Here is an 11,215-nt window from a genome sequence, read left to right on the forward strand (position 1 = left end):
TAGCTTAAATCTAGCTAACTCAGGGACCAATTTGTAAAATTGTAATTTTCCATTGATGTTTTTTAAGTGTTTATGAAGCTGAATGAAAGATTTCTAAATTTGGCTGTCAAATAGGATTATTTTGTAAAATGAATTTGGTTAGTTTTAAGTTTAGAGACTAAATTGATAAAATAAAAAATTTAGCATGAAATTATTATGAAATTTCAATAATTATGGGTTGTAGATGAATAAGTGAAAACTCGGCTAGCATATTTTGGGCTTAATTGTGATAATTGTGTAAGTTTCAGGTTTAGGGACTAAATTGAATAAAAGGTAAAAGTTTAGGGTAAAAGTGTAAAATATTGGTAAAAGGTCAAATACATGAATTTAAATATTTTAATTTATTTTAATTGGTTAATTGAGCTAAATTATTATATATAGATCAAGAAACGAATCAATCGGTTGATAATTGCGGGAAAGAAAAAGTTGTTGAGTAATTGTCGTCGAGGTGTTGGTAGCTACTGCATTTAGGTAAGTTCATATTGGATTTTTTATGCTTACCGATGTTCTTAATTCTAATCATATAGGTGTATATGTATGTGTGACTGATGATCATGGTTAATTGAGGTAGTTTGAATATGGAAACAAAGGCTTGAGTAATAAAGAATAGCAATGGTACTTGTGTTTTATTATTCTATAGAATGTTTGTAATCAAGTTGAACATGATAAATGATTATAATCATGAAAAGATTAAGGTATACAAGTTAAGGTTCATGTGAAATCAGTGAATAGTTAGGATACAAATGACATGTAATTGGGGTGTACTATGTACTGGTGATTACAGATTACAGTTTCCAGGTACTATGTACCAGTGATACAATTTCAAGACACTCTGTGCCTATGATATATTTCTAGGTACTATGTACTGGTAGTGGTTACCATACCGGTAGCTGGAATCTAGCATTTGTTACAGATTCTTATCAGCTTGTGTGAGCAGCATTATGTAATTGTTAATGTCCTGACAATCAACTTGTGTAAGCATTATTTCACGTATATCCAAAGTTAATTTGCTATAGTTCTCCGGAAAAAAACAATTAATGAAATGTTTAGAAATGGATCTCATGGCATGAATAGTTGTATATTTATGTTGTGGTGAATTGGCATATGAAGTGTGTGACTTGGGATCTTGTTATGTTATATGTACATGTCTAACCATGTGGTATGATAGGGAATGTGAAACAAGACATGGAATTCTAGTTATGTTAAGTTCGAATTGTATGATTTAAATAACATGTGTGTGATGTTTTAACTATACGAGCTTCATATAAATTTATCTTATTTCATTTTCTTCCTTATAGATTGTCGAATTCGTACTGGGAATTGAATTATATATATATATATATATATATGAAATAAGCATGCATCTCAATCAATCAAAAAATATATATATATTATATAACCGAAACATTTATATGAATTAAGCATACATCTCATACATTGAATCAATCAGAACATGCATATATTATATATTTATATATAATTGAAACATACATATAAATTAAGCATGCATCTTGAGTCAATAAAAAACATGCATATATTATATATTTATTATAATCGAAACATGAAATCAATTTTTATACTGTCAACCTATTATTATTATTATTATTATTATTATTAAACTAAATGCCAAGAATATGTATAGAATTTGCAAATAGAAATTGAAACACAGGACCGATGTACGAAAGTTGAAACTAAATCCTTGAACTCGGTGAAGTAGAATTATACAAATATTCTAAACTCTAAAATTTTTAATAAAAATTCAAGGTAATTAAGATTTAATTTTTTAAAATATAAACCTTACTATATATATCTGAAATATTAAACTCATAAAGTTTTATGAATCAATCATTTAAAAAAATTTAATTAATTCTCATTGATTCGATATGACTAGGCTTGGATGTCATTTGTTAGAATAGTTAAAATCTTGATTCAAAATTTAATAAATTAGGATTTGTTATGTAAAATCATCAAGAATAAATTATGAATAACACTAGATGTAAAAACGTACATGAATCCATCGATTCCTTGTATTTTTTTGGATCTTACGGTTTTTATCTTCCAAATTAGTATATAAAAAATTCAGAAAAAATTTACTCTCTTTTTTAAAAATAGGATATTAGAAAAGTTACCTTGTGTGTATATAACTTTTGCACATTAAGCCTAATTTTTAATCAACTCATCATTAATTAAAAATTAGTTACTAGAGTATCTACACATATTTGACCCATACTTTATTTAATAATTAAAATCCAATAAAACTTAACCAAATTAGATCACTTTTAATTCGGACTAATTTATTATGATAGTAAATATATGTGATGTCTATATTTTTTTAACATTTAGAATGCTAGAAGCATGTATAAATTATAGGGAAATTGTTTGGTACGTTTGCATAAATATTTATTGAATTTATTTGAACATATGTATTACTATAGAAGGATTATTCAATTTGTTATGATTATTGTTAAAACTCGTGAAGAGATCTAAACATATTTTTTTAAAATTCTTAAAAAGTTAGTATTGAAGATTAAATAAGTAGAATATGAAATATAATGAGATGTTATACTATTCTTTAATTGTAATTTTGTCCCGTTCAATTTTAATCTGTTTTATTATTATAAAGCGAATATGTATTACGATAGAACTTTAATACGTATTATTTATATTTTCATCTCTATAAATATAGATTTATATCTTTATCTTGGATATCACTTATAGAAATGTGGGAAATATTGTTAATGATAAATGAAATACAGACTTCCTTTAATTTTATAATATATTAAACCGTAAATATCGCCCACCAAACAAGAACTCAAGTCAGAAGAAAGAAGTGTGTTCTATCAACCAATCAGAACCCCAAGTTATAGTTAAATCCAATTTTTCCTCACGTTCTTTTTCCTGTTTTTCCCCAATCCCAAATGCTTGAATTGACCCGTCGTTGTTTGATTTTCATACCAACTCAACTCACCCCCTTTTTTTTTGTCAACCTTAGGCAATACCTAATCAAACCAAACGCCTCCTTTACCCTTTTTTTGGAAAAGGAAAACCAATTCAAGCTCACGCTCTATTTCTCCCTTTAATTTGGGTTTTTGGGTTTTAATCTTTTAGGGGGGTTTAGATCGTGTGCTTTTTTTCAGTTTCTCAAAACCATGGCGATTTCTTCGACTTTTTCCGCTGCTAAATTGGATAGTTTGTTGATGAATTATTGTTCATCGTCTTCGGCTTCTTTTTCTGGGGCTTATTTTCCGTATCAACAACAAATGAAGGTCTTTCCCAGGCCTAATTATGGAAATAAAGGTATGCTTTCGAGGAATGGGGGAGTTAGATGTGAAGCTGCCGAATTCAACGCCGCTTTGGGACCCCAAAAAATCGATCCTTCTAAGGCTTCTGCACTCTCAGCTCTTCAACAACTCAAGACATCTGCAGCTGACAGTACGTTTATCTTCAATTGTTATTTAATCCGTTTGTTGTTTAATTTGATTTCACTAAAAAGTTTCAAATTTTTTTATGAAGCAGACATGTTTGACTTGTTAATTAATTTTTAGATATTAGAGCAATAATTTACAAGGAACGTCTAGTTAATTGAGATTAAGAAACGCCTCCAAAATAAATCATTAGATTCTTGTATTTGGTGTATTTATATGGTTTTACGGAGGAAAAAAAAGAGTCAACTATGCCTTGAATGTAGAGCCTAATCCTTACTTAATATGTACATTTGAATTGCATGCTAGTTCCATTAGTTTTGGTTTTGAAGATTAGGAAGGAAAGTGTCTCCATGAACATGGCTAATTGGCATCATTTTATGCCTTTAATGTCTGAGAACTACTAGATTTTAAGCAACCAACAGTTACATATGATGTCCATCTTATGTATAGAATTCAAAATATTTAAGGCGTTCTATGAATTTTAGTCAAAATTACGATGGATAATCCTTTTTGCAAAAGCATACATGCCATTGGGTAATTTTCTTTTTATGACTATTTTACCGAAAATCTTGCGTTTGGTCCATGCCAGGATATACCAAGGAAAGGAGCAGCATTGTTGTCATAGGGCTCAGTGTTCACACTGCACCCGTGGAGATGCGTGAGAAACTCGCCATCCCAGAAGCAGAAATGCCACGAGCCATCGGAGTGTTATGTGGTTTGAATCATATAGAAGAGGCTGCTGTTCTTAGCACCTGCAACAGGATGGAAATATATGTTGTGGCTCTTTCCCAACATCGTGGAGTCAAAGAAGTTACGGAATGGATGTCAAAGGTACATTACTCGTTGGCCTTTGTTGTTTTGTCGTATTTACCTAAGTTAGTTTCATTAATCAATTTTATGTGAAAATTTCAAGGCAGAAGTTTTAGCTAATTACCATTTGGTTTGCAGACTAGTGGCATCCCAGTCTCAGAGATTTGTGAGCATCGATTTTTGTTGTACAACAAGGATGCTACCCAGCACCTCTTTGAAGTATCGGCTGGTCTTGATTCTCTTGTTCTTGGAGAGGGTCAAATTCTTGCACAAGTTAGACAAGTTGTCAAGGCTGGAGAAGGTGTTCTTGGCTTCGGAAGGAACATTAGTGGGTTGTTCAAGCATGCAATTACTGTGGGGAAGCGTGTTAGAACCGAGACTGATATTGCTGCAGGAGCTGTTTCTGTGAGCTCCGCTGCTGTTGAACTGGCTTTCATGAAGCTTCCTGAATCATCACACACTACTGCTCGAATGTTGGTTGTTGGAGCTGGAAAGATGGGAAAGCTTGTGATCAAACACTTGGTGGCAAAAGGTTGCACCAAAATGGTTGTCGTTAACCGAAGTGAAGAGAAAGTTGCAGCAATTCGTGAAGAGATGAAAGGTGTTGAGATTATTTACAGACCCTTTACGGACATGCTTGCTTGTTCAGCCGAAGCTGATGTGATCTTCACTAGTACAGCATCTGAAACGCCTCTGTTTTCAAAAGAGCATGTGAAGGATCTTCCCCCAGTTAGTTCTGAAGTCGGTGGTCTGAGGCTCTTCATCGATATCTCTGTTCCACGAAACGTGGGATCCTGTGTCACAGATGTTGAAGGTGCACAAGTATACAATGTTGATGACCTGAAAGAGGTTGTAGCTGCTAATAAAGAGGACCGGCTTCGAAAAGCAATGGAAGCTCAGGCCATTATTACTGAGGAATTGAAACAGTTTGAAGCATGGAGGGATTCACTGGAAACTGTTCCTACAATAAAGAAGTTGAGAGCATATGCCGATAGAATTAGACTTGCAGAGTTAGAGAAATGCTTATCAAAGATGGGTGAAGATATCCCAAAGAAAACAAGGAAGGCAGTCGACGATCTCAGCCGTGGTATCGTCAATAAACTTCTCCACGGTCCAATGCAGCACCTGAGATGTGATGGTAATGATAGTCGAACCCTTAACGAGGCCCTTGAGAACATGAATGCGCTTAACAGAATGTTTGGGCTGGAGTCAGATTTGTCACTTGTTGAACAAAAAATTAGAGCCAAGGTAGAACAAAGCCAAAAGTAGGAATTGAATGCAGAATCTCTCACCCTACAATCAACTACACTTCCTTGCAATCGAATAAGTGGTCAGTTGTAACGTAGTAGCTAATCAATTTGAGGTCCTTGTGGGGGCATCTTTCAATTCATTTATTGGTGTAAAACACCATTGCTTGACTCTGATTTGGCTTCACCATTTCTACAATGGTTTTTTAGAGGTCTTTCGGCTATATAGATTGCAGCATGAGGTAAGCTTGAACCCTGTATGGGTTCATCAGTAGAATTTTATTGATATCAAGGGGAACAATATTAATCATTGTAATTAATTTACTACTTATTTTATAGTGCTGGAATTTTCTACAAATGTATTTATTGCGTTTTTTTTAAAATTTGTTTGTGAAAGTAAATTCAGTTATTCATTCAAATACGAAGTTCTTTATGGAATCCATGCCTATTTTTGACCTTGTTTATTTACTTCATGAGCTTCTTTGTCATGTTGGATACAAATAATTTTAAGCTTTGATAAACTGGAATTGGAGTGCCTGGGAAATATCTCAGCACCTTCCTTCCTCTTGCTTTTCCATTAGATTAGTCATCATTTGGTGTCATATCAAAAGGGTTTTCACCAGTAGTCAGAGAAGACAACCTGATTTATTCAACCATTTGGTGGTAAAAACAACAGTAAATTTTAACCCTTTAATAATTACATCTCTTTTATATAGTTTTCATAGCATTTTTGTTGGCTTCAGACAGAATTGGTTGCAGGATCCCAAAAAATCTGCTCACATTCACCTCAATCTTCTCCATTTTTGGATCTTTTCTCTCCAATTTGTGAACAAAAAATAGGGATACATGTTCAATTTTGTTTTTCAATATGTTTGAAGAGTAATACCAACTTTCTATATTTTTGTTCCTGCTTTGTCAACAATGGTGTGGTTACCTTTTGTTCCATGCTTTAGATCTTTTGATTGGGAAAAAAACAAACCCCTAAGATTCCTTCATTTGTCCATAGCTTGCAAATGGAACCAGTGAGATAAAAAGCCAAAAAGGTAACCCGAATAATAGAGAATGGATAAAATAAAAATAAAAATAAACATTTTATTAATAGTTAAAATACATTTATTTTCTTTATTTAAAAAAAAATGAGATCCTTTCTCTTAAAAATTCTATCTCTTTTTACAATTGACGCGGCTAAGAGAATAACTAAACAGTTATATGTGGAGGTAGTACCTTATGTAACCCATTTTAATATGTAGGATCAATTTTTATTGCTTTTTAATTTAATATATATGGATTAATTTACTCATTTGTTTTAATAGAGGGAGCAAAAAATAATAGAAAAAAATAATTAAAATATGAATATTAAATTCAGATGTTTTTCATATAATTATGTGTATCTAAAAAGATATTTAACACGAATACCTCAAAAAAAGAAAAAAAAAGAGCAAACATGCTATTTCTTGCTGAAATGATTACAAATGGTAATGTCTTTCAAGGCCCTTAAATGGATTTTCTGAAGGCAACTTCACTGAATGATTTTATGGAAGAAAATGAGAAATTCAGCAGAAAGTTGTTTAGTATTGTTCCTAAACACATCTTCCACCATAGCCAGCATTTCTAAATAATGCCTTCTTTATATCTTCACACTTCATTAATGTTGTCTGTTCCAGATCCTGAAATAAATATCAAAATATATTTGTAATGATTAAAAACGAAATTAAAACCAAAAACCCAAACAATTTTGTTACCTCAGAGCAAGAAGCATGCATTGCAAAATCATTGAAACAACTAATGACACATTGTTGAATCTCAAGCCCCGATGCTTCCATTGTTGATACGGTTGATAACAACAATCCTGGATCCCCTCTGCAACAAATCTCTATCCTTGTATCCCCATTTCTTCTTTCAACCTCAAACTGCAACGAAACACGTTTCGAAAATCACATTTCAAACCAAATACACTTTTTGATAACAATGATAAACAATATCAAATTTTTCAAAAGCTTTTCTTCATAGCACTTTTCAAAAACAATCTTAATCATAGGTTTGATAAGAATTTTAAAAATATTACCTTGGGTGTATTTCTCACTATCATTTCATTTGGTTTTTCACCCTTGAAAATGTGATCCATGTTTGAACCTGCTTCAACTTCTTGCTGCAAACTTTTGATCCTCTCCAAGAGCTCTTTGGTATAATCTATGGTATCCCCAAGTATGGATGTACGGTCCATCTGTTGAAGAGACAAAAAATGGGAAATAAAACCAGTAATAAGAGGCTTGAAATCTGAATTTTTGCAGTAAATTACCTTGCTTATCTTAGGCACAATGGATCTTAACATCAAAAGACGATCGTTTAGCCTTTTTCGTCTCCTTCTTTCAGCCATCAGATTCTTTGAAGGCTGCCTTTCCAACTTTTTAGCTGGATTGTCGGGGTGAGGTGATTGAACAGGCTCGGTTTTGCAAGTAGCTTTAACATCCAACTTGTGAAGTTGATGTACAAGGAATCTGGATTCTTGGTCATCATGTTGTTGTTGGAGTGGGAATGATGGTGTATCAAATGTGTTGCTTTGTGAAGAGAATTCATCAACAAAGGGACAGTAGATTGGATTGAAGTTGTAAGTATAATCTTGGTGAAATGGCAATGGAAGAAAGGTAGATGAAGGTTTGTGATCATCAAAGTTCCAGGTGCCATTAGAGAAAATCCCACTCATATCTGTTGGATTTGTGTCCCAATTCTCTCCTCTCACACCTAATAATTCTTCGAACAAACCTTCTTCATTGATCTCCATCTCTTTGCTTCGTGTAGGGAATGCTATTATTAGGCGATGCCTTGAGAGAATGAAAGTCTCACCATTGTTATTAAAGTGGGAAAATAAAATACTATATATTCATATATTATGAAACCATGTTACATGTAATTAGCCCTCACAGGCCTGGAATCTGCTTTTCTCATTTGAAGGGTGATCTTGTCTTTTTCTTACCGCCATAAATCTATCTCATCCAAAATATTAAGATATGATTTCAATTACGATTTACGTCATGAAAAATGATTTATATAAAGATTTCTGCCTTAAAAAATAACAAAACTAAATTAGGATTTTCCTTAGCAGTTGACAGGTTTGATCATTAATGAGGTTAACGGTAAGCACTAGAAGACGTCACGTGAAAGAATACTAACGTGGTTAGTCAAAATTTTAAAAAATAAAATAAAAATATATACATTCAAAATGAATCTAGAAAAATGGTTATCCAAATTTATTTGAATCTAAATAATAAGTGTAGAATTATAAATTTTTTTTTAAAATTATAAAAAATATTAATAATTACTAAATAAAATATTATAAAACTAAAATAAAGAAAAAAATTCAAAAAAATATTAATAATTTATAAAAATTTAATAAAATGAACATATAAAATAAACGTTGTGCAAATTATAAAGAAAATTATAGATGATAGAAAATATTAACAATTATTAAAAAAAAAATCTTAATTTCAAACACCAAAAAATCTGGAAGACTCCCTTTTATGGCCCAAAAGTGAAATTGATAAATAGATATAAACAGAATATTAAAAATTTATATACAAAAATGAGATAGTAAATTTATGAAGTAATGATAACGTGGGTTTTATCAAAATAATGTTATTTGGCTTATGTGGATTTAATGAGGATTACAACAATTTGAGACAATATTGCTTTAACTAATAATTTCACATTTTCTAAAAACAAGTAAGATTTGATAAGCCAAAGAAAAATCTCCTTTCTGGTTCATGGAAATGTTTGATGAAAATTTAGTCAGTAATTGAAGGAGTTTATATCGCAATTAAAAATTACCCTAATGAGATATGACATTACCAATGACGTTTGCCATTTTTGACTTCTATTCTTGCATTATTTCGAGATTGACTAGCAAATATGGGATAATTTTTACATGGGTTTGTTTATATGTCACATTCTTCATCTTTAAGAAGGTGATTTAAGAATTTGGATATTTTCAAATTTTGTATTTATGTGCTAGAAATCACAATATTGAAATGTGTTTTAAATCATAAAATATACCTATTTGAAATTAATTAAAAATAACACATAAAATATGTACAATATTAAAAACATAAAAAAAAGAAGAAGATTAAATTGTGTTATTAGAACGAAATTTAAACTCATAAACATATCATATTAAGAATACTAATTGAGTGCAATTATTCATCATGGTGTTGTTATCAATCTTGAGTTAACTTATAACACCAACTCAGTTAACATTTTTATTAATAACAAACTCTGTCACACATTTGTGGATGTGGAAACCACAAATTTGTTTTTAATGAAATGTATGATTTAAAATTAATTAATAATAACATATGAAATATACATGGCACCAACTCAATCTACAACATTATTAACATATACAACCGATGGAGGTAATAAATTGTGCATATTAAAAATAAAAAAATATTTAAAATGAAACTTTGGTTGAGTGATCATTTTGAGGTTTTACTAATTCAATTGACATAGGTTTAAATCTTATTATATGCATATTTTTATTGGTTTTTATCAAATAAAAAGACTAAAGTACCCTCAAATAATATAACTTATTTTAATTATGAAAGGGTTTTTTCGTAATTGGATTAATAAAACCTTAAATTTACCACTCAACTAAAGTTTTATTTTGATTTTTTTTATGTATTTTTCATGTGTAATTATTGTTAGTTAGTGTCAAGCCATAGTGGTTTCCACACACATACATGTATGATAAGATTTCTAGTATTAAAATAAAAATATATAAAAAATATCAAAATGAAACTTTAGTTGAATGGTAAGTTTGAGGTTTTACTAATTAAATTGACAAGGGTTTAAATTTTATCATATGTATATCTTTATTGGTTTTTGTTAACATTAAAAGACTAAAATACCCTTAATATAACTTATTATAATTACAAAAGATCATCTTTGTAATTTACTTAACTGAGTTGGTGTTTGATTGGCTCGTGAAACCAACTCAATCAGGGACTTAAATAGAATAAAAATATAGATATACAACTGATGAATGTAATAAACTGTGTATATTAAAATAAAAATGTATAAAAGATACAAAACTTTAGTTGAGTGGTAAATTAAAGATTTTACTAAGGCATTTGACGTAGATTCAAAATCTCATGTGCGTATTTTTTATTGGTTTTTTTAAAGCAAAAAGACTAAAATATGCTCGAACAATGTAACTCATTTTAAATACAAAAAGATATTTTTGTACTTTCCCTAACTAAGTTGGTGTTCGGTTGGCTCATAACACCTACTTAGTCAAGAGGTTAATTAATAGCATAGATATACACAATCGATGAAAATAATAAAATGTGTATAATAAAATTGAAATATATACAAGTTTTAAAAAAAGTCAAAATTTGTTATTAGATCCTGTACTTTGTGTAAGTTGTGGATTTCTATACTTTTTCAATTTTTGAAAATTTTAGTATTGACCAAATGGTTGTAATTACATTTGTTTGGTTAAATTATGCTATTAGTCTTATATTATGTGTGAAGTTAGAGAAATAATCCATGTTCTCCAACTAGATTATTCTTAGTCATTATGGTTTTTTAATTTCAAAATTTTAGTCTTAATGCAAACAGTAATTGTTAAACCTATTAACTGATTTTTTTTTGTGAGTAATATGTGAAAATAACAAGCTGACATAGCATTATATAAGTAAT

General features: G+C 30.4%; 2 protein-coding genes across 2 annotated transcripts; one reads left to right on the top strand and one right to left on the bottom strand.

Annotated features, from left to right (window-relative positions):
• Positions 1–2,820: 2,820 nt before the first annotated feature.
• Positions 2,821–5,883, top strand: LOC107917935 (glutamyl-tRNA reductase 1, chloroplastic). The gene is made up of 3 exons (XM_016847357.2): positions 2,821–3,471; positions 4,054–4,295; positions 4,413–5,883. Exons 1-3 carry the CDS (start codon positions 3,189–3,191, stop codon positions 5,541–5,543), a joined length of 1,656 nt encoding a protein of 551 aa, XP_016702846.2. The 5' UTR covers positions 2,821–3,188; the 3' UTR covers positions 5,544–5,883.
• A 988-nt stretch (positions 5,884–6,871) lies between these two features.
• On the bottom strand, positions 6,872–8,386 carry LOC107917515 (transcription factor bHLH93). Its single transcript, XM_016846855.2, has 4 exons — positions 7,821–8,386; positions 7,587–7,745; positions 7,264–7,431; positions 6,872–7,188 (listed from the first exon to the last, which is right to left on the bottom strand). The coding sequence occupies exons 1-4, from the start codon at positions 8,301–8,303 to the stop codon at positions 7,102–7,104; spliced, it is 897 nt and encodes a 298-aa protein (XP_016702344.2). The 5' UTR covers positions 8,304–8,386; the 3' UTR covers positions 6,872–7,101.
• Between the last annotated feature and the right edge of the window lie 2,829 nt (positions 8,387–11,215).

The sequence above is a fragment of the Gossypium hirsutum genome, chromosome A01 (genome assembly GCF_007990345.1).
Source record: "Gossypium hirsutum isolate 1008001.06 chromosome A01, Gossypium_hirsutum_v2.1, whole genome shotgun sequence".
Lineage (NCBI taxonomy): Eukaryota > Viridiplantae > Streptophyta > Magnoliopsida > Malvales > Malvaceae > Gossypium > Gossypium hirsutum.

Bases quoted from the DNA above. Each gene is read 5' to 3' on its own strand.
- LOC107917935 (XM_016847357.2), top strand. From the start codon at position 3,189: ATGGCGATTTCTTCGACTTTTTCCGCTGCTAAATTGGATAGTTTGTTG. The intron at 3,472-4,053 runs GTACGTTTATCT...GGTCCATGCCAG, and splicing joins CAAGACATCTGCAGCTGACA to GATATACCAAGGAAAGGAGC. The intron at 4,296-4,412 runs GTACATTACTCG...TTTGGTTTGCAG, and splicing joins TTACGGAATGGATGTCAAAG to ACTAGTGGCATCCCAGTCTC.
- LOC107917515 (XM_016846855.2), bottom strand. From the start codon at position 8,303: ATGGAGATCAATGAAGAAGGTTTGTTCGAAGAATTATTAGGTGTGAGA. The intron at 7,746-7,820 runs GTAATTTACTGC...TCTCTTCAACAG, and splicing joins TTGTGCCTAAGATAAGCAAG to ATGGACCGTACATCCATACT. The intron at 7,189-7,263 runs GTAACAAAATTG...TATTTATTTCAG, and splicing joins TGCATGCTTCTTGCTCTGAG to GATCTGGAACAGACAACATT.